This window comes from Saccopteryx leptura, chromosome 5 (genome assembly GCF_036850995.1).
Source record: "Saccopteryx leptura isolate mSacLep1 chromosome 5, mSacLep1_pri_phased_curated, whole genome shotgun sequence".
In the NCBI taxonomy this organism is placed as follows: domain Eukaryota; kingdom Metazoa; phylum Chordata; class Mammalia; order Chiroptera; family Emballonuridae; genus Saccopteryx; species Saccopteryx leptura.
Window position 1 is genome coordinate 5,151,031 of NC_089507.1, and position 24,285 is coordinate 5,175,315.

The 24,285-nt window shown below is 58.0% G+C and overlaps 1 protein-coding gene across 1 annotated transcript; it reads right to left on the minus strand.

Annotated features, from left to right (window-relative positions):
• Positions 1 to 1,108: 1,108 nt before the first annotated feature.
• NSG1 (neuronal vesicle trafficking associated 1) lies at positions 1,109 to 24,285 on the minus strand. Its single transcript, XM_066386096.1, has 5 exons — positions 24,165 to 24,285; positions 23,651 to 23,805; positions 20,184 to 20,300; positions 6,105 to 6,215; positions 1,109 to 2,272 (listed from the first exon to the last, which is right to left on the minus strand). Exons 2-5 carry the CDS (start codon positions 23,777 to 23,779, stop codon positions 2,072 to 2,074), a joined length of 558 nt encoding a protein of 185 aa, XP_066242193.1. The 5' UTR covers positions 23,780 to 23,805; positions 24,165 to 24,285; the 3' UTR covers positions 1,109 to 2,071.

Genomic DNA, 24,285 nt, shown 5'->3' on the forward strand with positions numbered 1-24,285 from the left:
GTGGTCTCCCTGTGTGCCGCGGCCCCAGCACGGTCAGGACCCCTCACGCGTGGTCTCCCTGTGTGCCGCGGCCCCAGCACGGTCAGGACCCCTCACGCGTGGTCTCCCTGTGTGCCGCGGCCCCAGCACGGTCAGGACCCCTCACGCGTGGTCTCCCTGTGCGCCGTGGCCCCAGCACGGTCAGGACCCCCTCACGCGTGGTCTCCCTGTGCACGTGGCCCCAGCACGGTCAGGACCCCCTCACGCGTGGTCTCCCTGTGTGCCGCGGCCCCAGCACGGTCAGGACCCCTCACGCGTGGTCTCCCTGTGTGCCGCGGCCCCAGCACGGTCAGGACCCCTCACGCGTGGTCTCCCTGTGTGCCGTGACCCCAGCACGGTCAGGACCCCTCACGCGTGGTCTCCCTGTGTGCCGCGACCCCAGCACGGTCAGGACCCCTCACGCGTGGTCTCCCTGTGTGCCGCGGCCCCAGCACGGTCAGGACCCCTCACGCGTGGTCTCCCTGTGTGCCGCGGCCCCAGCACGGTCAGGACCCCTCACGCGTGGTCTCCCTGTGTGCCGCGGCCCCAGCACGGTCAGGACCCCTCACGCGTGGTCTCCCTGTGTGCCGCGGCCCCAGCACGGTCAGGACCCCTCACGCGTGGTCTCCCTGTGCGCCGCGGCCCCAGCACGGTCAGGACCCCCTCACGCGTGGTCTCCCTGTGCACGTGGCCCCAGCACGGTCAGGACCCCCTCACGCGTGGTCTCCCTGTGTGCCGTGACCCCAGCACGGTCAGGACCCCTCACGCGTGGTCTCCGTGTGCCGTGGCCCCAGCACGGTCAGGACCCCCTCACGCGTGGTCTCGCTGTGGGCCGCGGCCCCAGCACGGTCAGGACCCCCTCACGCGTGGTCCCCGTGTGCCGCGGCCCCAGCACGCCCCACTGCCCTGTGGTTGCCGTCCCTTGGAGAGAAAGCAGCATATGCTGGGAGCACGTCTCAGGAAGCGGCAGGGGTGGGGCTGTGAGCACCACACTTGTCCCAGCAGCTGTCGCACTGTGTCCTTTATTTCTGATCTAGTAAGAACTAGGAACTTCTGACACGTCCACCAAAAACAACACATTCAAACGACATGGGAGAAAATGAGTATCTTCGTCCTATTTAATCGTCTTATACACTTAGTTTCTCTAACTGGCAATTTTGTAAACATATACTTTAATGTCAAGATTCAGGTGGAAACAGATTTCTTACAAAGATTGAGTTGCAGTGTCGTAATTGGATGTGGCAGGTGCCACCCCCCCACCCCCAGCCTCTCCTGTCTGCCGCTGACATCAGAGGGGTCACAGCCGTCTCACAAAATTCAAGTCAAAGCAGCTCCGGCTCACCAGCAGTTACATTTGTACTCTTCCCACCCAACTAATCTCTTAACCACTAACTTGCTAATAGGGCCGTTGGGGCAAATTTATTCATAATAGAGGTGAACAGGAGGACCAGTCTGGTTGCCTCCCTGTTCAACCGACACATCACAGAGCAGACAGACTACCTACGGGGACCCGGCTCTGGGGCCCTCCCCTCGCCCTGACTCGGTCCACATGCACTCGAGCAAAACACGGCCCAACAGTGACCTGCGGGCCCCCGTCCCCCGGGGTTTCGGTGACGGGGGGGGCCGTGCCTCCGACCGCCAGCTCCAGGCAGAACGGGGCCCCTCTAGCTGTGGCAGGGCCTTAGGGCTGCACACAGCAGGTCGCCTAAAAAATCAGTTCCACAAATGCGTTATCTGAAGTCTAAACCCCTTGCATATCCAGTGTGAATTTGTTTTTTCCACAGCATCCAATAAATCTCAGAAAAGTAGTTAAACTAAGATTTCTTAACATGGAAAGTGCCGTCAGCTGCTGGGGGGCAGCGCTGACACGCACTCGACTACGCCCGTGGGTGGTCTGCAGCAAGTTTTATTTGCGAAGCAGCATTAGCAAACAGAAGCGGTTGCACCATAAATGAGTAACCTCTAAGTTATCGGTTATTATATTTGATGAAATGTCCCTCAGAGTCCCTGTGTGACCTTCAGGTGACACACTGTAAGGAACCTGCCCATCTCGCTAAGCCGACTTCTCCGCGGCTTCCGTCTCCTGCTCCGACAGCTTCTCCTCCGACAGCAGGGACGCCCACGGTGACACAGAGCGCGTGGCGCTCTGCTTGGCCAGGTTGTAGCGGTTCACGAGGGCGTAGAATTTATCCGGGGACTGGGGGTCCTGCTCCGCGTAGTAGGCCGCCAGGCCGTTGGGGATGCACTGGGTGTTCTGAAAGACAGGGGGCCGCCAAGCCGCGTGGTCAGCGCAGGGAGGCACAGGGGCGTCTCCCCAGAGCGCAGGCCCTGGGCTCGCAGAGCAGGCGTGGAGCCCCGCCTGGGCACACGGGCTGAGGGACCGCAGGGCCCTGATTAAGCCACCATGGAAGAGCCGTGGCTATAAACCAAGGTGTGACAGGGGCGTGGGCCCCCAGGCGTGTGTGATAGGACAGAGGCCTGCTGCTTCATGACAGACCTTGGGCTCGTTGGCACCTTAAACCTAGAAAAGGGAATTCTGGGCCCGTGCACGAGAAGTAACATTTAAACAGCAAGAGGAGGGAGGAGAGGTTCCTGTGGGCGGGGTCTGGAGCCGGCTGTACTGGTAAGGGAGGGAGGGGAGAGCGGGCACTGGGGCAGGGGACAGGAAGGCCAGTGGCCAGAGCAGAGTAATAGGAGTGTGACAAAATTCTCTAAGTGGGAGTGAGGGTCCGAGGGTTAGGCCACACACCATGCAGGGCCTGCTGGGGGTGGCAGTGCACCCTTGTGATCAAAAGCAGGAAGCCACTGAGGACCTAGGAGGGCACATGGAGTGGGGGGCAGGGCCTGTCCTGGGCAACTGTCCCCTAACAAGGAAGAGGCTCCCTCCCTACAGGCCAGAGTCCAGGGCAGGGGAAGGGGAGGCTTCCGATGGCCAGAAACCCCAGGTGAAATTCTGCCCTCTGGGCATTTTGCCGGAGGTCAGCCCACAGCTCAGGCTAGGACGGGCACAGACGTCAGCATGCGGCCACACAACGGGGCAGCGAGAAGCAAGGCCGGAGGCCGGCTGGATGCTGGGTGGGCCGAACCCGGAGAGGAGGGCCTCCCGGGCGCGCCTAGAGCCGCACGACAAGCTGTGTCCTGGCCCCTCCGGCCATCGTGTCGCCCGCGGGTGGGCTTGGGGAGGTCCTGGGCCTGACCCTGCGCCTCCTTCCTCAGCCAGAAATAGAAATAATCATGGGACCAGTGAGGTCACACACTGGGTGTTCCTGACAGCCCTGTCACACGAGTGTCCCTGCCATTCCATCTTCCTCACATGTGAGTCCTGCCAAGAGCATGCGTGTCCACGGACGGTCCACAAGGGAGACCCGCGTGTACAGCCGGTGTGGTCTGGGGAAGCTCCCCCACTATGTTTAAACCCGTCTGTAAACTCGGAGAGAGGCCGAAACCCTGCCCCCCCCCCCCCCGCCCACTCTGCCTTTTAAATCCTGTGACACGTGGCTCAGGCCACCGTCAGTGGCACTGGGGAGAGGCCAGCTCATCAGGAGCCCATCCTCGCCCGCCAGGCTGGGGGGCTCCCTCCACACCTGCCTGCTGGGCCCTCCACGCCCAGAAGCTCTGCTGGGCCGCCTGGGCCTGGGGTCAGCAGGCCCAGCCCAGTCTATCCTCGCCCGTCCAGTACCGAACGGGCCCCTCCTCAGCTCCCAGCCTGAGGAGCCCTGTGACACCGCCCCCCCCCCATGAAGAGGTGGCCCAGGCTCTCAGTCACCCCATCTCTCTTATCTTCCTAACACATAGCAGTTTCCAAACTGGGCATCTGTCCGCCGGCTGCCCGTCTCCACAGACCTGAGTGACCCAACCCCACACCGTATCCGGCGCCACACGAGGCTGCACTTAGGAATGTGGGGAACATATGGGAGGCCTGCAGAACCGGCATCTCCGTGCTGCGTCTTCATGTGGGCGAAGTGGGGTCCACAGTGTCTCCCCACAGGGTTTCCGGCAGCATACAGAGATCTTGGGATAAGGGCGCCTCGTAAGTCTGGCGTCGGCGTGTGATAACGCGCACACAAACATGCAGACTTTGCACACTCACACCTCCCCTTTCTCCAGCCTCAGCCAAGGGCAGTGGGGTTTGGCCACCTCCCAGCCCCCAGCTGTTCACTGGCCCAGACACCAGTGGAAAACGCCAGCGTCCCAAGGGACAAGAGCCTGGGAACACTCGGTCAGGGACTCCCCATTCCCAAGGCTGGCCGTGCACCCGAAACTTGGACCTCTCCCCAGACTCCACCGGACCAGGTGCCAGCCCGCTGTGGCCCTGCAGGGTGCCCCTCCTCCGCCCTGGGGCTCTGTCCTGTTTGTGAGCAGTCTGTCTGGGTGGGGACTTCAAGTCCCCAGGAGGCTGTCCTCTGTGCATTCAGCTTCCCATCAGGTCACTGCTCCTGTGACATCTCTGCCCTCTCCCCGTGACAGCCATCCCTCTGAGTCACCCGCTCTGGACCAGGTCTGCACCTCCTGCTCCCAGATCACGTTCCAATTCGATGTCACATGAGCCTCCCCTCTCTGAGCCCAGCACCCACCCAGCCCAGACCCTCACCTGCTCCCTGGTCCACAGCAGCAGCCTCCCAGGTCATCGCACTGCCTGTCACTCGCTTCCCGCCACCAGCCTCCACGGGCCACCAAGTGACCATCCCACCGCTCTCCTCCTCCAGCGACCTTTGCCTGGCCCTGCATTCTGGCCCCAGCCAGTTCCCAGACTGCTGCCTCCCACTGCCTGGCCGGGTTCCTGCATGCATGCCCCTCGCTGCCCGCCTGGCTCGGCTGTGGCCTACAGCGTTCGCTCACCTGCTTCTGGATCAAGGCCAGCCTCCCCCTCCTTGGAGCCCCCAGCCTCTGGGTCAGCTTCCTTTAAACCATGGAGGCTCCAAACCTCCAAACAGACTGGACTCAGCTGCAGCCCAGGGTGCGGACAGGGCCTCCTGAGTGGGGGTGGGGCCGCCCCTGCCTGGGTGCGCTTCCCCAGGTCCCTGCCTGGCGCCCCCGCCTGGGCCCCCTACAAGCCTTGCTCAGACTTGACCACCCTCCCAGCAGCTGCACCGTGATCCTGGCTTGCTTTTCCATTTTCCAGTGCTTATAACCCTCTGGCTTCTATCATTGATTTCACTTTCTCTGGAGAGTGCCGGGGAGCCTCAGGAAGGTGGGCTCCTCCCCTGATCAGCTCCTGCTGTGTTCTAGCCCCTGGGACAGCAGCAGCACCCAGCGTGTGGCCATCAGGGAACACAGGTCGGTGGAGGGAGGGCGGACAGCGCAATGGAGGACGAAGAGGGCCCGCGCCAGCAGCGTGGACTCCGGCCTTGCCTGCTAACTTAGTGAGGGCCCCGCCCCCCACATCAGCGACACCCAGACAAAGTGATGTGGGCGGGCAAACCAGGCCTGTCCCTGCCCGTGCTCAGCGTCAGACAGCGGGCTCGCCTGCCATCACATCAGCAGTGCTAATCCTGGATACGACTGCGTTTCCTTCACACGGGCTCTGGAAAGTTCAGGACCAAACATGGGGCCCGGACACACAGGGCGTGGGAACAGGCGCACGTCCCACGAGTGCCCTTGCCTCCCCCCACCCCGGCCCCGCCTCTCACCTGCATCCCTCCAGTTTCTGCCTCCTGCCCTCCCGTTGCTGGGGTAGGTGCTGTGCACGCACCGGCCCTGTGGACCGAGCCACCACACGGGCAGTGAGCCTCACGGGCGGGGGCCACGAGGCAGCAGGTGCACTGGACGGTGGCTCCAGTCGGGATGGCGGTCCGTGTGCCAGCCCCGCCCCCAGGTCCCCGCTGCACGGCTGTGGGCAGCCCTGCCTCTCCATCCCCCAGGGGTCAGCCCCACGCAGCGCCTCCCCGCCTCCCCGGGAGTTTTCTGACCACGGGCCCACCAGCGCCCTGGTCCCAGCAGGGCCGCCCACAGGAACCTCCCCCAGGGCTCCCTTGCCGGCCCCAGCTACACCTGCTCAATGCTTGTCCCTCAGCCACTGCGAGGTCAGGTGAGATGCGGGTGCAAAGGTGTCTCGGGCTGGGGGGTGGGGACGAGGGGGGCTTTACCTTGAGGATGAAGCCGTCAGGGCAGAGGCGCTCGTACTTGTACACCTTGTAGACGACCAGGAAGACGACACAGGTGAGGAAGGCCAGGGCGATAAAGACCAGCACAGAGACCTGCGGGCAGAGGGGACGGCGTCAGGGCAGGGGGGCCGTGCGCTGGGGCGGCAGACACACAGACCCGGCTGCGCACGGACACACAGACCCGGCTGCGCTCGGACACAGAGACGCGGCTGCGCTCGGACACACAGACGCGGCTGCGCACGGACGCACAGACCCGGCTGCGCTCGGACACAGAGACGCGGCTGCGCTCGGACACAGAGACGCGGCTGCGCACGGACGCACAGACCCGGCTGCGCTCGGACGCAGAGACGCGGCTGCGCACGGACGCACAGACGCGGCTGCGCACGGACGCACAGACGCGGCTGCGCACGGACGCACAGACGCGGCTGCGCACAGACACGCACTCGGCGACTGCGGAGCCCGTCTCGGGAATCAGGCACAGAAGCAAGGCGCCAGGCGGCCTGGGGACAGGGGCGCCGGAAGCTCTTCCCGGACAGCTTCTTGTATCGTTCTCAACATAGCCACACGTCACCCCTGGTTTCATAAATCAGCTATTTTTAGTGTTCCAGGCCCTTCACTGAGAGCTCTGGGTACAAATAGGACCAAGCCCCATGGACACTTGGACACGTGATTGATGGCTGCCCGTCTGACTGCCGCCAGTCACCAGGGTGACGCCACAGCCACCAGCTACCAGCTGGTCCACAACTGTCTCCTGAGACCTGGACACCAGCCGGGCCCTGGAGCTGAGACCAGCTGAGCAGGAACGGCGGCTTCCTGGGCCCCGTCACTCCCACCCTGACGGTGTCCTGTGTGCTTAGTCAGCTGCGGCCTGCAGAGAAACGGGTGATAGCGACAGCGACAGCGTGTGGGGAGAGCGCGGAGCTGGGGGGTCCTGCCCCAGCCGGAGGACGCGGGGCGTGGGGCACAGAGTGACACTGGGTCTGGGCCTTGAAGGGGCTCACTGTCAGGGCAGTCACCCTCTCTAAGGGACAGAGAATCCCCAGTTGGTCCGCCAGGACAACCCACACCGCACACGGACACCGTGTTGGGCTCAGGAAGGCTGACAGGGTGGAGCCCCAGCTGCCTCAGGGTCCAAGGGGCCCGTGGGGAAAGTGCTACCCGGTTCCCGCGGCAGGGACACAGCACCTGGCCCAGCAGCCTAGGGAGACGGCAGAGTGAGCTGAGCGTGAGGTCTGGTTGTCCGGGAAGGGGAAGGGGAAGGGGAAAGGGAAGGGGCTCAGAGGGAACAGCCACGCAGGTTCAGGAATTTCCAACAGGAGCAGCAGCCCTGCTGGCCGGCGCACAGGAGGGACGGGAGGAGGGGAGGGCGCGGTCACAGGGCAGCCCCTGCAGCCTGGCTCTGAGTCACGGGGCTCCTCTGGGCCCAGGTTCCTGCCCGCTAATGGCAGTGCGGGGACCCAGCTCCCAGGGCCGGAGCAGCCGAGGACTCAAGTGGCACTCAGCTGAAGGCAGCACCGGGGCATGCGGGGGGCGCTACGGAAGGAAGCACCTGCTCCTGTTACTGCAGCTGTCATCCCTTGCTCCCTCGGGCACACAGCGAGGGTGTCGGCCCAGGCCACGCAGCCTCCCCCAAGCCTGCCACCCGGTCCTGGCCGAGCCTCCTCCCCACACCTACTCCCGGCCACGGCTCACTCAGATCTGCCCCGCCTGGGACCCAGCCCCCGCCAGCAGCCTTCAGCGGCACTCTGGCCGGCTTCATCGGCTCTCTCCACAGACTGGAGCTACAGGGCTGCCTCCCAGAGAGCTGTATTTAATATAAATGCCTCCTTCGTAATCCTTTCCATATTTTATTCTGGGAGTGAGCAAGCATCATTACAAGAGGTCCATGGCACACAACGGGTTCAGAAACCCGGCTAGAATATAATCTCAACAAAATGTTTGCAACGTGGATTCAACAACACATTAAATGGATCCCACACCACGGTCAAGTAGGATTCATTCCAGGGATGTAAGGGTGGTTCGACACCCACAGACCAATCTGTGGGATACACCTCATTAGCAAAACAAGGGTGCTAATGAGGTGTATTAGGAAATGCCCGTCTCCGTGGACGCAGGAAAAACATCTAACAAAAGCCAGCATCCACTTATGATACATCACTCTCAACAAAGTGGGTAGAGAGGGAACATACCGCAACATAATCAAGGCCATCAACGACCAGCCCATGGTTAACATCGTGCTCAACGGTGAAAAGCAGACAGCTTTTCCTCTAAGGTGGGGAACAAAACCAGGATACCCTCCCTCACCAGTCTTATCCAACACAGCACCGAGAAGTCCTAGCCAGAGCGAGTGGGCAAGAGAAAGGCCTCCAAACTGGAAAAGTAGTAAACCATCACTACTCACAGATGACATGATCTTGTCCATAGAAAACCCTAGACTCCACCGGAAATACTGTGACAACTAATCAGCAATTTAATTTGCAGGATACAACTGGGTGGAACACAGGGGGTCACATGGTACCAATTTGCAGGTACGGGCGTGTCCCATACTTTTCAAAAGTTCTCTGTATGCCATGTCACTTTCAGGAAAGACCTACATTAGTGCCTGTCTTCACTAACAAAAAATTGTATGAAAAGGGTTTTCAGTTTTCTGGGGAAAGGTGAAAAGCAAGGACAGCCTGCAGCGTCTGTTCTGCAGCGAGCCAGGGCGCGGGCAGCGGCACCCCGAGCGGCGCGCGCCGTCTGCCGACCTTCTTCCCCCGGAGCTCGGCCGCCAGAGCTGAACGGCGTCCGCGCGCATCCTGGCTTCATCTCCGCTTCCTCTGTGTCCCAGGGTCGGTCAGAACAGCCTAGGCCAGGGCTCCGAACGGTGTTAACGTCCAGCGTGAAACTGAGTGAAACTAAGCATTTCAGTCACGATGAACGGAACGCAGGGTGCGTACACTGAATTGCGGGTGTGGGGGACGCTCGGTTTTCCCGTATACGTGAAAAGTAACTGCTTCCTGAGCACCATCTTAGCTCAGGAAAGGTCTCACAGGACCCACTGCCTCCCGGTAGCGGGGGGGAGGGGGGGGGGAAGGCTGGTCTGAGTCCTGGGGCTGTCATGGACAGCATGGTGGCCACACTTAATACCGTACAGTCTAGTGGAAAGTTGCTAAGAGGAGATCTTAAAAAGTTCTCATCACAAGAAAATAAATGGGTAACTCTGTGAGGTGATGGATGTCAACTAGACTTACAGTGGTGACTGATCATCTCCCAATACATACAGACATTGAATCGTTATGCTGCACACCTGAAGCTAACATAACACTTGTCACTCACAGCTCAGTTAAAAATGCACAGCACGCCTGACCTGTGGTGGCGCAGTGGATAAAGCATCAACCTGGAAACACTGAGGTCGCCAGTTCAAAACCCTGGCTTGCCTGGTCAAGGCACATATGGTAGTTGATGCTCCTGCTCCTCCCCCTTCTCTCTCTCTCTCTCTCCCCCCCTAAAATGAATAAATAAATAAAAAATTTAAAAAAATGCACAGCACTATACGTAGGATGCAAAGAAAGCCAATTATGTTGAAATATTATTATTAAAATATTGCAAAAATGTAGATATACATACATGCAAGATATATATAGATATATAGAGATATATCTATATACATATATGCTTTTTTTACTAACATACTAAACAACAAGATCTTATAAATACTGTGATTTCAAAGCAACGTTGAGGGTAAACGTGGTCCCAGGATCTTGGCAAGAACTGAAGTGTGACACAAAAACACCTCTGATTCGCACGGGCGACAGTCACAGGTGTTACTACAACCCGAGTTTACCGCCTGCAGGGAAAGATGAAAGAACGTGTACACTGCAAAGTATAAGACGTTGCTGAAGGACATTAAGACCCCAATAAGCAGAAGACATCCTGCATTTGTGGACTGGAAGGGGTAACATTGTTAGGATGGGAACACTTCCTACACTATCTACAGACTCCATGAGGTCCCTATCAAACTCCAGCAGCCCTTTTTTTGCAGAAATGGAAATTGCAAGGGACCCTGAATTGCCAAAGCAATCCTGAAAACAAAGAAAAACAAACCAAGTTGGAGGACTCAGCCTCCCCAATTTCAAAACTTACTACCAAACTACAGTCACCCAAACAGTATGGAACTGGCATAATAACAGCCATTGAAAGCAATGGCGTAGAACAGCGAGTCCAATAAAACCGGGTGCCATGGTCAAATGACATTCAGTACAGGTGCCAAGATCGTTCAATGGGGCAAGAACAGTCTCCTCAGCAACGGTGTTGGGGCCACTGGACAGCTGCTTGAGAAAGAGGAGAATGGGACCCTTACCTCACACCATATACAGAAACCAGCTCAAAATGGAATAAAGATCTACCTCTACATGCTAAAGCCATAAAACTCTTAGAAAAAACTATAAGAACTGAATCTTCATGACCGTGGACTTGGCAATGGTATCTTAAATACAAGACCAAAAGGGCAAGGAACAACAACCAAAAAGTTAATTACAAAACAAAGGACAAAAAGTCATGATCCTATCAATAGATGCAGAAAAGACATTCGATAAGATAGAACATCTATTTATGTTTAAAACAATAAAATGGGTATAGAAGGAAAGTACCTCAACATAATAAAGGCCATATATGACAAACCAGCAGCCAATATAGTACTAACTAAATGGTGAAAAACTGAAGGCTTTTCCTCTAAAATCAGGAACAAGACAAGGCTGCCCACTCCCTCCACTCTTATTCAACATAGAACTGGAAGTCCTAGCCAGAGCAATCAGGCAAGAGAAAGAAATAAAAGGCATCCATATCGGGGAAAGAAGAAGTAAAAGTATCACTTTTTGCAGATAACATGGTCCTGTATATAGAAAACCACAAAGATGCCACTGAAAAACCATTAGAAACAATAAACAAATAAAGTCACAGGATACAAAGCCAATACACAAAAGTCTACTGCTTTCCTATACGCCAACTATGACACTTCAGAAAATGAATTGGAAAAAAAACAATTCATTTTATAATTGCAACAAAAAATAGAATACCTAGGAATAAATTTAACAAAGGATGTAAAGGACCTATATACTGAAAACTACAAAGCATTACTAAAAGAAACTGAAAAAGACACAATAAAATGGAAAAATATTCCATGGTTATGGGTCAGAAGAATCAACATATTTAAAATGGCCATATTACCCAAAGCAATTTATAAATTTAATGCAATCCCCACTAAAATCCAAATGTCGTTTTATAAGAACAAAAAATCACCAGATTATATGGACCCCAAATAGCCAAAGCAATCCTGAGAATAAAGAATGAAGTTGAAGGTATCACTCTACCTGACCTCAAATTATACCACAGAGCAGGGATAGTCCACCTTTTTATACCTACCGCCCACTTCTGTATCTCTGTTAGTAGTAACATTTCCTAACCGCTCACCAGTTCCACAGTCATGGTGACTTATAAAGTAGGGGAGTAACTTTACTTTATAAAATTTATAAAGCAGAGTTACAGCAAGTTAAAGCATATAATAATAATTACTTACCAAGTAATTTATGTCAGATTTTCGCTAAATTTGGCAGAATAAATCTTTATAAAACAACTTACTATAATTAAATCTATCTTTTTATTTATACTGTGGCTGCTCCACTACTGCCCACCATGAAAGCTGGAACGCCCAGTAGTGGGCGGTAGGGACCAGGTTGACTACCACTGCTATCGAGCCATGATAACCAAAACAGCACGGTATTGGCAGAAAAACAAGAGCCCAGAAATAAAACCACATACATAGGGGCAAATCATCTTTGACAAAGGAGCCAAAAACATACAATGGAGAAAAGAAAGCCTCTTCAATAAATACACGGTGCTGGGAAAAATGGAAGGCCACATGGAAAAGAATGAAACTTGACTACGCCTTGTTCCCCTGCACAAAAATTAATTCAAAATGGATCAAAGACCTAAATGTAAAATCTGAGGCTGACCTGTGGTGGTGCAGTGGATCAAGTGTCCACCTGGAATGCTGAGGTCATTGGTTCAAAACCTCAGGCTTACCTAGTCAAGGCACATAGGAGAAACAACTAATATAAGTTGATGCTTCTTCCCACCTACCCCTTCTCTCTCTCTTCTCTCTAAAAGCAACAACAGTAATAATAAAGACCTAGAATAAATTACATTGAAGAAAACATAGGCACTAAATTTATGGACCTTGGTCGTAGAGAACATTTTATGAATTTGACCCCAAAGGCAAGGGAAGTAAAGGCAAAAATAAGTTGTACTATATTAAACTAAAAAGCTTCTGCACAGCAAAAGAAATCAAGAACAAAACAAAAAGGCACCCAACCCAAAGGGAGTTGACATTCACAAACAACAGCTTTGATAATAAAGGGTTGATATCTAAAATATATAAAGAACTCACAAAACTCAGCAACAAACAAGCAAACAATCCAATTTAAAATATGAGGAGAGAACCTGAACAGACACTTCTCCTGAGAAGACATATAAATGTCCAACAGATACATGAAGTACCACCTCGCACCTGTTAGATTGGCTATTATTCACAAAACAAGTAGTAAGTGCTGGAGAGGCTGTGGAGAAAAAAGAACCCTCACTCACTGCTGGTGGGAATGTAAACCAGTACAGTCATTATGGAAGACAGTATGGTGGTTTCTCAAAAAACTAAGAATAGAACTACCATCTGACCCAGCAATCCCTCTACTGGGTACAATTAAAACAATTAAAAACATGGGTGTGCAAAGACACAAGCACCCCCATGTTCACTGCAGCATTTTTTTTTTCTGAAGTTGGAAACGGGGAGGCAGTCAGACAGACTCCCGCATGCGCCCGACCGGGATCCACCCGGCACGCCCACCAGGGGGCGATGCTCTGCTCATCCGGGGCGTCACTCTGTCGAGGCCAGAGCCACTCTAGCGCCTGGGGCAGAGGCCAAGGAGCCATTCCCAGCGCCCAGGGCCATCTTTTGCTCCAATGGAGCCTTGGCTGCAGGAAGGGAAGAGAGAGACAGAGAGGAAGGAGAGGGGGAGGGGTGGAGAAGCAGATGGGCGCTTCTCCTGTGTGCCCTGGCCGGGAATCGAACCCGGGACTTCTGCACACCAGGCCAACGCTCTACCACTGAGCCAACCGGCCAGGGCCCATTGCAGCATTTATTCAGTGGCCAAGACATGGAAACAACCAAAGTGTCCCTTGATAGAGGACTGGATAAAGAAGATGTGGTACAGAGATACAATGGAATACTACTCAGCCATAAGAAATGAGAACATATGGCCATTTACAACAACCTTGAGAACATTATACTGAGTGAAATAAGTAAGTCAGAAAAATCTTAAGAACTATATGATTTCACACACAGTGGGATATTAAAATGAGAGACACAGACAAAACTGAAGTGGTTCCCAAAGGGAGAGGAGTTGGGGGAGGAGAGTCAAGAGGGACAAATATATGGTGACAAAAAGTGACCGGACTTTGGGTGATGGTCACACCACACTATCCACAGTTCAAATGCTACAGAGATGTGCACCTGAAACCCGTGAACGCTTAGTGACCAATGTCACCCCCATTAAGTTTATTTTCTAAATAAAAGAAAAAGAAGAAAAAAATCCTGGAGCATTATCAAGATAAAAAAAAAATAAAGAAACTGTCCTTCACCAAAATTAAACAGTTCTGGCAAGAAAGTGAAAGGACAGCCCCCAGCGTGGTGGGAACTGTCTGCCACTGGGTGAGGGTCTCGCATCCAGGACGGATGAAGAACTCCGACAGCTCGCCAAACAAGGACAAACAGCCCAGTGACAAATGGGAAAGGACTGAAAGTGGACATTTCTCCAGAGAAGACCCCCCCACACACACACACAGCCAACGGTCACAGGAAAAGACGCTGGGCATCACGAGCCCTTGGGGCAATGCGGGTCAAAAGCACCGTGATCGGACCAGAATGGCTGTAATAAAATAGGTAAATAAATAACAAGCGTTGGTGAGGATGTGGAGAAACTGGAAGGCTTCCCACCTAGCGGGTAAGAAGGTACATGGCGCAGCTGCTGCGGCAATCAAGTTTCTTAATACGTTCCAATGTGAAATTATCACAGAAAGGCACAATTCTGCTCCTAAGTACAAACCCGAAACAACTAAAGACAGGTGTTCAAACGAAAACTTGCACGTGAACGTTCACGACAGCACTAGTCACAGTAGGCAAAAGGGTGAAACAGCCGGGGTGTCCACCCACTGATGACGGATAAACGAAAGGTGGAACGTCTACGCGATGGAGTATTACTCGGCCGTGAAAAGGAGCAAAGCCCCGAGACCTGGTACCGCGTGGATGGCCCCTGAGAACACGATGCCGAGTGAGAGAAGCAGTCCCGAGAGGCCACATAGCTAGTGTCTGCCTCCACTCCCATGAGACGTCCAGGTCAGGCAGCGCGGGGGCAGAGAGCAGATCCGCAGCTGCTGAGGGCTGGGGGAGGGGGAACAGGAAGTGACCAGCAACGGATGGGGTCCCTTCTCGGGGTGATGAAAGTGTCCTGGAACTAGACAGTGGTGACGGCCGGACAGCACTACAAATGTACTAAATGTCGCGGAATCCAACACTTTAAAAATGGTACATTCTGTGTTTACGTATATTTTACCACAATTTACAAAAGCAGGCAGGAGTCAGGGCCGGATGGCGAGCCCAAGCCAGCACAGCCCAGCACAGCCCTGCCCAGGGGCGAGAGGGACCTGAGGGCTGTTTCCAGGGAGGAGCAGCCAGGAATGGAGGCCGGTGGGGTATGGGGTGGGCTTGGCGTCAACCCGACGAGGCGTTTGTCAAGAAGGGACCACGTGTCCCGGTGCTCCCAGTCCTGGATGGATGACACTTCTGCCTGGGCATCCCCACAGCACTGTGTCCACCACCACTCCACAGTGTCCTGGTCTGGGCCACTCAACTTCCTAGGCCCCGGTCCACAAACCAGTTCTCTAAAAGAGAATTAGGAAGCACCCCATTTTATAGATGAGGGACTCAACTGGCATTTCAATGTGCTGTGTTCCTATCTGCCCTTTCTGGCCTGGGGTCTCTTCTCCTCCTGTGGGGGGGGCCTCTTGGGATTGACTGCCCAACTGCCTAACTGGGGTGGGGACTCTGATGTCTGCAGCAGCAGTCGGTCACCCCACGGAGCCCCTGCGGGTGTGGGAGATAGAGCTCGGTGGGCTTGGTGTCGTCGGGATGTGGGTCCAAATCTACCCCCAGTCCTGGTTAGCTGGGTGACCTTGAGCCTACTCCTTAACCTCTCTGATCTTAATTCCACCCCACCCCCCCGAACATCAGGACAGCAAGACCAACCCTCAAGACTGTCACTAAGACAGAAAGAAACAATCCTGGCTAAGTGGGGCCCTGGGGGTGCTGGGCGGACAGTGGCTGGGTTGTTCTTATTCCCCAGCTGTCCGCCGCCCCTGGGGGAGGGGGAAGGAATGTGCATTCCACTGAGGAATACCGTTAAAAAAAATCTTGGGGAAATTAAGCTGACTCTGACATTATCCAGTGTTCACAACACTAAATATTTTAGGTAACCCACACAAAAAACACAGACGGGGGTCCCCGCAGGAGACCGAACCCCCCATTATCCGACTCTGGATGAAGCCCCCACTTGACAGCTGGGCCAGAAAACATGGGCTCTGCACCCTCAGAACCGGGCGGCCGAATCCCACGGGTGCTCAGCAGGGGCCGGGGGGTGTCTAGACACACCTCCAGGAGCCTCAGGGCCACCACACGAAGACCCCAGCACCACCACCGCTGCATGCCAAGGAAAGGCTGTCGCTGTCCGTAAACATTTAACAAATGCGTCCTCACACACACCCAGGGAGTATCAGAGACTGTGCTCAAGGTCACTAAGGACGTGAGAAAAAGATGCAGACCACCCCCAGACGCGTCTGTGACAGGACACACAGGCACAGGGACAACCCCCCAATCCGCCACTGCAGCATTGAGTGCCAACCGAGACCATTCACACAAACGAGGTCTCCGCTTCTAGGACTTTGTCTCAGCTCTGTGCTGATCGGGGAAGACATTATCAGGCAAGGCCAACCCTGAGAGCCACAAAGGCGGCGCACCGCAAGGGTGAGGGGGTGCGGTTTGCTCGCCCAGACCCTTAACTCACAAAGAGGGCGTGCGGAGGACCCTGGCATGGCGGCCGCTGAGCACAAAGGGGGTGGCAGCGCCCTGCCGGGACCCTCCTTGAACCCACCCAGTTATGGCCCCGTCTGTGCAAGGGAGGGGGAGGGGGGTCAGTGAGCGGGGGACCCCCACAGCTCCCGGACAGCGCTCTGCGCGGGGGAGCCCAAATGCGCAATGAGGAAAATGTGCGTTCTCGGCACAAATCCGCCTTGGCTTTTCTCATTGACAAGAACGTGTTGGGAAGCCTGGAGCCTTAGTCGCTGCTGCAGAACGCACCCCTGCAATCCCAGAGCAGCTCTCAGGAAACCCCGTCCCCAGCCAGCAGTTACCTAGCAACCAGCCTAGCAACCTCGTAGCCAAGAGATTAATCCCGAGTGATCTCCATGAAGTAACATCCAAAAGGACATCGCGTCTGGGGGACGCCACGCGAAGGCACACAAAGACGAGGCTCAGCGCGGAGGCGCCGGGGCCCTGAACCGCACCGTTTAGAGACAAAGGAGACATTATTTACTAGTCGCGTCGACAGCTGAGAGGCACAGTTTCATTCCTGAGCCGCCTACGCGGAGACGGAGAGACCTGAGGAGACGCCTGGGCTGGGGACAAACACGGCAGGGGCTCGGTCCCCATGAGGATGGAGAAGGTGGTCTGCCCCCCCCCCCCGTGTTCAGAAACTGGGTCCCCAACTCCGACGCCTCCCGAGGGAGGGCCTACAGAGATGCCAGAAACAGAATGGCGATAAAAGGCCAAGAGAACATTCCAGAAGGGCACACACTCAGCATTTCTAAAAGGCGCCAAGCCCTGACCTGGCGCTGGAGCGCACCCCCATGTATAAGGGGTCCATCTGGAGAGAGCTGTCACTACACACATTCCCAGGTCCCAGGGTCCGGGGCCCTCTGTTAAAGTCACCCCACAGCAGCCAGGTGACCCCCTTCCCTGCTAAAAGGGCCTGGAAGCCCCAGCAGGAGGTGCCACTCGGCGTACAGGCCGTTCCCTCTGTGAGTTCAGCCCGTGAGCCTCTCGGCCAAGCTACCTGGCCAGCCGGGTTCAGACTGTGACCCTTGGCGGGTCCCCTGCCCCACTGGCTGAAACGTGACACCTGTAAAGGGCCTATGCCCCCGTCAGGCCCACAGAGCAGGATCTATCGGCGTCAGGCCCACAGAGCAGGCTCTATCGGCGGGGCTGCTGAACCCAACACTCGGCACCGTCGGGCGGGGGCGTCCAGAGCCCTCAGCCTGCCTGGCGCCCAGGGGCTGATGACCGTCTGGGCCCCTGCGCCTTCGTTTCTGACTGACGACCTCTCCAGGGTGACATGCCCTGATTCCTGTTCCCAGATCACTAACGAGGGGACGCCTGGTCACAGGCCTCACTGGAAGCGATGCCTGGCCCAAGAACAGCCCCTCAGAGGAGGGGGCGCAGGGGAGAGGGGCCAGGGCCCCATGACATAAAAGAGAGAAGCGGTTTACCCCTGGAGGACGCAGGATGGGTGGCTGCCACGTAGCTGTGGGCTGCTGAGGGGGTGACTTGCTCTGTGTGGTGCAGGGTCTCGGAGGGGAAGGGCTCCCGGAAGCTGAACAGCCCCAAGTGGCCTGGGCTGAGCGCTCCCCACGTCCCCCAGGGGAAACCATGAACCTCAGGGGTCACAGCCAAGGGCAGACGGCCTGGGGTCAAGCTCTCTGCCTCCACTCTACCACGGAGACAGACATGGGGCGCCCTTAGTGAGGTTTTCATGAGGATGGAATACACGGAACAAGCCGGACCCGGACTGTGACTCGTGGGAGCCCTCCACAACGCTAGGCGCTGTCACCGCCTCCTGGCAGAGGGCTGTGGGAACACCAGAAGGCCGATGGTGAGCCCCGGAGGCTCCACGGGGGAGCTACTCTCCGAGCTGGCACTGGAGATGGGTGGGGTGTGGGAGCTGGGAGCTGAGGCCTGTAGGGGGGCGCATGTGGCACGGGGCTGGTGGAAAGACCCTGGCCTCGCAGGCAGGGAGTTGAGGGGCGTACCCCAGCCTCCCCCAATCGGTGACCACCTGGGCCTCAACAGCTTCATCTGTAAAAGGGGCTAGTGCGCCCTCTCGGCGTGCCTGTGAATTATACGGGCACAGATGGCGAGCACCTGAGCACGCCCGGCCTGCTGACCGGCCTGCTGACGGACAGGCTGGGGAACAGGCTCACTGCAGGGCAGGGCAGCGCCGAGCACAAACTTCATACTCCTCCTTCTTAGACATCCCCAGGAGGCGGGGGCCGAGATGAGGCAGGGTTTGGCCACCACAGCCAGTCCCCTGAGATGGGCACAGGTCCTCCTGGGTCTTTGGAGCCCAGGCTCTGGGCAACGGGAGCCAGGCAACCACCCAGAGGCCCGGCTGTGGCTGCTGGGAGCCCTGGTGGCCACCCATGCCCTAAAGCAGGGACCCGGGGACCTGTACCAGGTGAGTGTGTGGGCAAAGCACAAACAAGGGACACCAGAGGTGGGGGACAGAGCCTGGCACCCAGTGGACATTCAACAGACGAAGAGATGGCCGTTCAAGCAACACGCCAGCTGGGAGAGGCCACGGCAAACCAAGAACGAGAAACCCAGACAGACTCCGACGTCCAGGTGGCGACCCCTCCCCTCTGGGGAGTGATGGCTGTCAGGATCTTCAAATCAAGGTCACTTCCGACTCAATCAGGGACGATCCCAGGACACAGATGGGCAGGCAGGGTGTGAGCGGCAGCAGATGAGGCTAGGCTGGCTGGCCAGAGCGGGAGAGGGGGTGACCTCCAGGCAGTGCTTCCTGGTCCCGAGCATGAACCTCGCAGCCATGCCAGCAGCTGTCGGAAGAGCCTCTGCCTCCACACCCCCTCCTCAGACCACCAGGCGGGACCGCGGCCGCAGACCCCCCTGCGCCCCAGCTCCTCCACCTGTAGCACGGGCTGTCCTGACAGCACTGACTCCCGGGAGGGCTGTAGGAGGGTCAGGTGAGCTGGCCCAAGGAGACCCCTCGCCCTACAGCCCTGCGGGGCCTCGTTTCCCCAGCCCCGTGCAGCAGCATGGAGCAGCTGGGAGGAGGCGGGGTTTCAGGTCGTGCCCGGCTTCCCCGGTCACCCCGCCCAGCCCCCTCACCTCCCCGGGCTCCCCTTTCATCTAAAACCGACCCACAGGGTGGTCACGGAGCTGCGACGGGACCCCGTGTGCAGACACTCTGGACACTGCAAGTGTGTGGCACCTAGCCCAGCACGAGCCAAGTGCTCACGCGTCCACGTGAGAGCCAGCCAAGGCCACTCTGCAAGGCCCGGAGACCCCAATGTCTTCCAGACCACCCCTCTCCATCTGGGTGAGGGCCACCGCGCCACCGTCTCTCGTGTGTCCCCAAGAGCAAGTGTGTAGAAGATCAGTACCCTAACTTGTTCCTACATCAACACAGCTTATCTGCGACCTCAGAACACCCTGCTCTATGCCTCAACTTCCCCATCTGCAAAATGGGTTCTCCCGACTGCCCCGACCTGGGGGGAGGGTCGCGGAGACGAGCTAGCAGCAGGAAGGGGCTCGGGTCTGTGGCGCAGGGAAGAAATGCAGCAACTGCCCTCCTCTTTCCTCCCTGGAACTTGGTAGGTCAAGACTTTCATGTTTGCTGAGTGGCTTTTTCACGTGTTTATGACATCTGTGTAAAAGAAAGTTTAGGGGCGGGTTTCCCCCATTAGTAAGACTACGTAATACGTCATTATTTGGGGAAGATGAAGAGATGAAGAAGTTTTTAAAAACCACAAGGTGGTCTGGCCCAGCTGGGACCAGCCCGGACCAACCGCTTCTCACCCTGTCCCCGTCACTCCCCGGGGTAATGTCGTCTCTGCAGCCCAGGCCCCCTCCTGAGGTCCGGCAGCACCTCCCCACCTCCCCGCCCCAGGACCGCTCACCTTGAACCTCTCGGACATGCTCTCGGTGACGCTGACGGTGAACTCGGCGATTTTGTGCGCGCGCCCTCTGCCTTTCTTGCGGTCGGGTTCGTACTCGGTCTTCGTCTTCACGACCACCTGGGTGAGGACGCAGAAGCCCATGTTTGGTCAGCGGTGCGACCGAGCGCCTTCGGACACGTCTGCCCAGAGGATGCGTGGGAGCAGGCTCCCCACCACGCGCTGGCCAGCTCCTCTGTGCCCAGACTTTTCAGCGAGATGACCCCTAAGAATCCCAGTGGCAACCCCAGGAGGGGACTGCGATGACCCAGGGCAGAGAAGTTCAGCTCACTGGCCAAGGCCACACGGCCAGCCGGTGGCCAGCTAACAGGACCCAGCACCACTCCCGACACTGGACGCAGTGCTCCGTCCGCAGTCCAAGCCCGTCGCTGGGCCAGGTGGCGTCAGGGTGCTTTGGCTTTGTACTGGTCTCTGGAGGAGCCGGGGGTGAAGCAGAGACCCGAGTCCACTATGTCCCCCCAGGATTAGGGGGACGCAGGCACCAGCCTTCAGGGACTCTGATCTCGGGTCCGTCTCTGTCCGCATCCACCATCCTTTGAGGCGGAGATGTCTTTCTAGCCAGGAAGCCCGCCTGCCTTGCCCCACGCACACCCTCCCCCCACCCGACCAGCTTCCGGGGAGCCCCCTCCCACGCCTTCCATCCCCCTCCCTCGGATGGGCAGTGTCTCCTCGCTGTCACTGCCCTCGTCACACCTTGTTTCCCCTGTCCCCGCTCGACCAGGAGGCAGGCAGGGGCAGTGCCCGGGGCTACACGCTCACCCCCACACCCCCACTCCCAGAAACGGAGCCAGGAAATGGCTGTGGGACCGGAGAGCCCTGTCCCCTCCCCTCCCCCCATGACAATGTCCCCACACTGGTGGCCCAGTTTGGGGGAGACAGCAGGACCCAGGGCAGAATGAGGAAGACCCAGCAGGTCAGGACGGTCACCGCAGGGCAGGCAGCTGGCAGGGGGCGTGGCTCTCACACTGAGCTGTGCCCTGGGCATCAGTCTCAGGGAGAAAGTGGCCCACACCTGGGTGTCACTGAGAAACACTGCCTGTAAGCACGGCTTGCCTTCCCTTCTGCCCCCCCATGCAGAGTCAGCGTGGAGGTGATGGCAGCCAGGGGCCAGAAGGAGCCCGTCTCGGGGACATGCTGCACCATCACCCCGCTGTCCCCCTGAAGTTCAGCTGTGCCTGGCTAGCTCTGTGCCCTTGGGCACACACTCGGCCACTCAGAACCTCAGTGCCCTTGCCTGGGAAATGGGAGCAAGGACTATCCCCACGGGCACCGTGAGGTGAGGAAGCCACAGAACATCAGCCCGTGGGGTCGGGGTCCCTTCGGCCTGGGTTCAAGCTGCATCTGCCGCTACCAGGCTGGGTGACCTTGGGCAAGTCCCTTACTCTCGGGGCCTCCACTTGCACACCTGTCAAACGGGGTAGTGATGCTGGCTACCTCGCAGGGTCGGCAGAGGAGGGGATTTACACCCGTGAAGCGCGCAGACCCGTGCCTGGTGCACAAGTCCGCATTCAAGAAGCGTCAGGGGACATGGCCCTGACCCCGCTGCCAGCTCGGTGACGACCGTCACTGTGGCACCTCCAGAACCCCAGCACTCGGTACCCGTTCTCAGAACAGATCCTGTTGACCAACCACCCTAACTGCCCTCGGACACTGTCACCTGGGACAGGTGACACCGCCCCCCTGAACCCTGGCTACGAACAACACGTTGCTGCCGTCTGGGTTCAGACTGGTCTCGTCTGAGAGCCGTCCGGTCTGGCAAGGCAGGGCAGGGCAGGGCAGGGCAGGAGGCCCTGCCAGGAGCGTCTGTCCTCAGCAATCTTTAAGACCAACCCGCAGTCCCTGCCAGAGTTCCTCTCTCCGGGGTGTCCCTACCAGTCGCCCCCTTTGTTTGAATACACCCAGCAATGGGAGACTCATTACCTTTCCGAGCTGCCTAGGCCACTCGGCCTGAACTCCTCCCTGAGTCAAGCGGCCTCTGTACCAGTCGGCCCGGGAATGAGGCGGACTGAGGGCCAAAGAGGAGGGTCAGGCTGGAAGGAGGAGTCGCCTGACAGGTGCTGCCTTGGACACGGCGTTCCCGGCCAGGCCAGGCCACCGCCACTCTGGGGGCGAGGCGGGAGGAGGGGTGGGGGCCGTGGGGCAGGTGCGATGCCCGGATGGGGGCCGGGAAGCCGAGGCCTCAGGCAGCCCAGCCCAGCCCGCCCCTCCCTCCCTCTGGAGAAGCCTCCTTCAGACCATCAGTGCCCCAAATGGCTCCACCTGGCTCCACTGTGGCCCGGGTGCACACTGTGACCAGCTGATCCTCCTTTCTGACCTGCAACACCCCTGTGCCAGCCCCGCTCCTGCCCTGTCTCCCCACACAACCCAGCGGTACAGCTGAGCATATGCCCACTCAGGAGGGCCCACCTGGCAATGAAGGACTGGTCTCGAAGGGAAGAGCCCCCCTAGGAATACCCCCCCCATCCCCATGGCCAGCCATCACCAACACGCCCAGATACACAACCAAGCCTGAATCAGAGCCTCACCGGGCCCAGAACGGCAGCACAATGCGAATGCACTTCACGCGGGAACAGAGCGTGCTCGCCCGTGGCCCGTGGCTCCTGGCCGGGGTGGTTTTTAAGCACTAGCAAGGTGGTGGGGCTGGAGACGGATCTATTACTTCAGGTTTGTGTTTTACAGTAGAATTGTGTAGGCTTTTAAACATGGTGTTGATCCTTTTAAGAGTTAACTCCTGAGAATATTCTCCCTGAAAAACAGACTATATACTTCAGAGGACGCTGGATTCAACAAAAGACAGGATTCCTTAAGAAAACTAAAACAGTCCACCACCTGGGGGCTGTCCCCAGCTGCGCGCTGACGCTGAGGGACAGGGGCACCACTTGGAGATTTCACAAAAGAACAAAGGAGGAAGAGCAGCAGCTTGCAGCATCAGCAGCCGGCCTGGGAGGGCGCGCAGAGGGTGAGGAGGGGACTCAGCCCCTAGGGAGAGGCCACCTGGCCGAGAAAACTGGCCTCAGCCCCGCAGTGGGGCGAACTGGGCTGCGACTGGACACCCACGGAAGGCACGAGGGGGAGCGACGCCTGCGCTCCCCCCAGACCCAGAGTACTCCCTCCGCCCCCCGCCGCGGGGCAGGAGCAGGGCTGGGGTGGCAGCCATGGGGCCGGGCACACCTCTCGGACAAGACTCCCACGAAAATCAAAAAGGGACATTTCCCGCCGCGTTCAGATGTCTGCATGAAGCTGTCATCTCAGGCCCCCAAATCACCGATCCTGAGTGCCGCGCGGGTAGGCTTTCCTAGGGGGAGGGGCCCTCAGCCCGCCCCACTCCGAGTCCCCTGAGCACGCGGCGGCTTTCTTTTGTTGCGGCCGCCGCCGGAGATTGGGGGGGTGCGCAGCGCGGGGTCTCTCACCTTATCCGGGGGCGGGAACTGCAGCTGATTGACATCGAGGGGCGTCATCAGGGGGATGGTGTCGAAGCCATCCTCCAGCAGCGCCTGCTTGGTGCCCTTCTCCACGAAATTGTTCCCCAACTTCACCATGGTTCCGGGAAACCCGAGCCTGCCGCCTGTGGAGGGAGGGACGCGCCGGTCGTCACGGCGAGCAGGACCCCCCCCGCTGTCCCCAACTCGCCAGCCCCCGCCTCGTCTGTGAGGAGGGGCAGCGAGGACGCGGCGGTCACGGCCCGTGGGTGAGGGGGGCTGTGTCTTTATAGACTCCGGTCCCGCCGGACGAAAGCTCAGGGACGCCCCGCGGGGGTGAGAGGGGGCTGCCGCCGCCCGGCGGCTCCACACGCGTCCCGGGCCCTGGCGCCGCCGCGCCCGGAGACCTCCGCCCCACCTGCCAGGGGAGACCAGCGGCCCCGGAGCCCGCTCGCGGCAGAAAGGACCGAGCCGCAGCCCCAGCCCCGCGGCCTCCCGCACTCACCCGCGCCCGGCTCCGACAGGTCTGGGCTCCGACGCGCTCCGAGCCTCCGCGTCCCCGCTCTGCTCGCAGCAATGGCGGAGGCGGCGCCGCGCGGCCGGGGCGGGAGCGAGCGATTGGGCTT

What these genes read in the sequence shown, in the direction of transcription:
- NSG1 (XM_066386096.1), bottom strand. Translation starts at nt 23,779, where the DNA reads ATGGTGAAGTTGGGGAACAATTTCGTGGAGAAGGGCACCAAGCAGGCG. An exon ending in AGTTCCCGCCCCCGGATAAG is followed by an intron (nt 20,301 to 23,650) that starts GTGAGAGACCCC and finishes GTCCTCACCCAG; the next exon opens with GTGGTCGTGAAGACGAAGAC. An exon ending in GCATGTCCGAGAGGTTCAAG is followed by an intron (nt 6,216 to 20,183) that starts GTGAGCGGTCCT and finishes CTCTGCCCGCAG; the next exon opens with GTCTCTGTGCTGGTCTTTAT.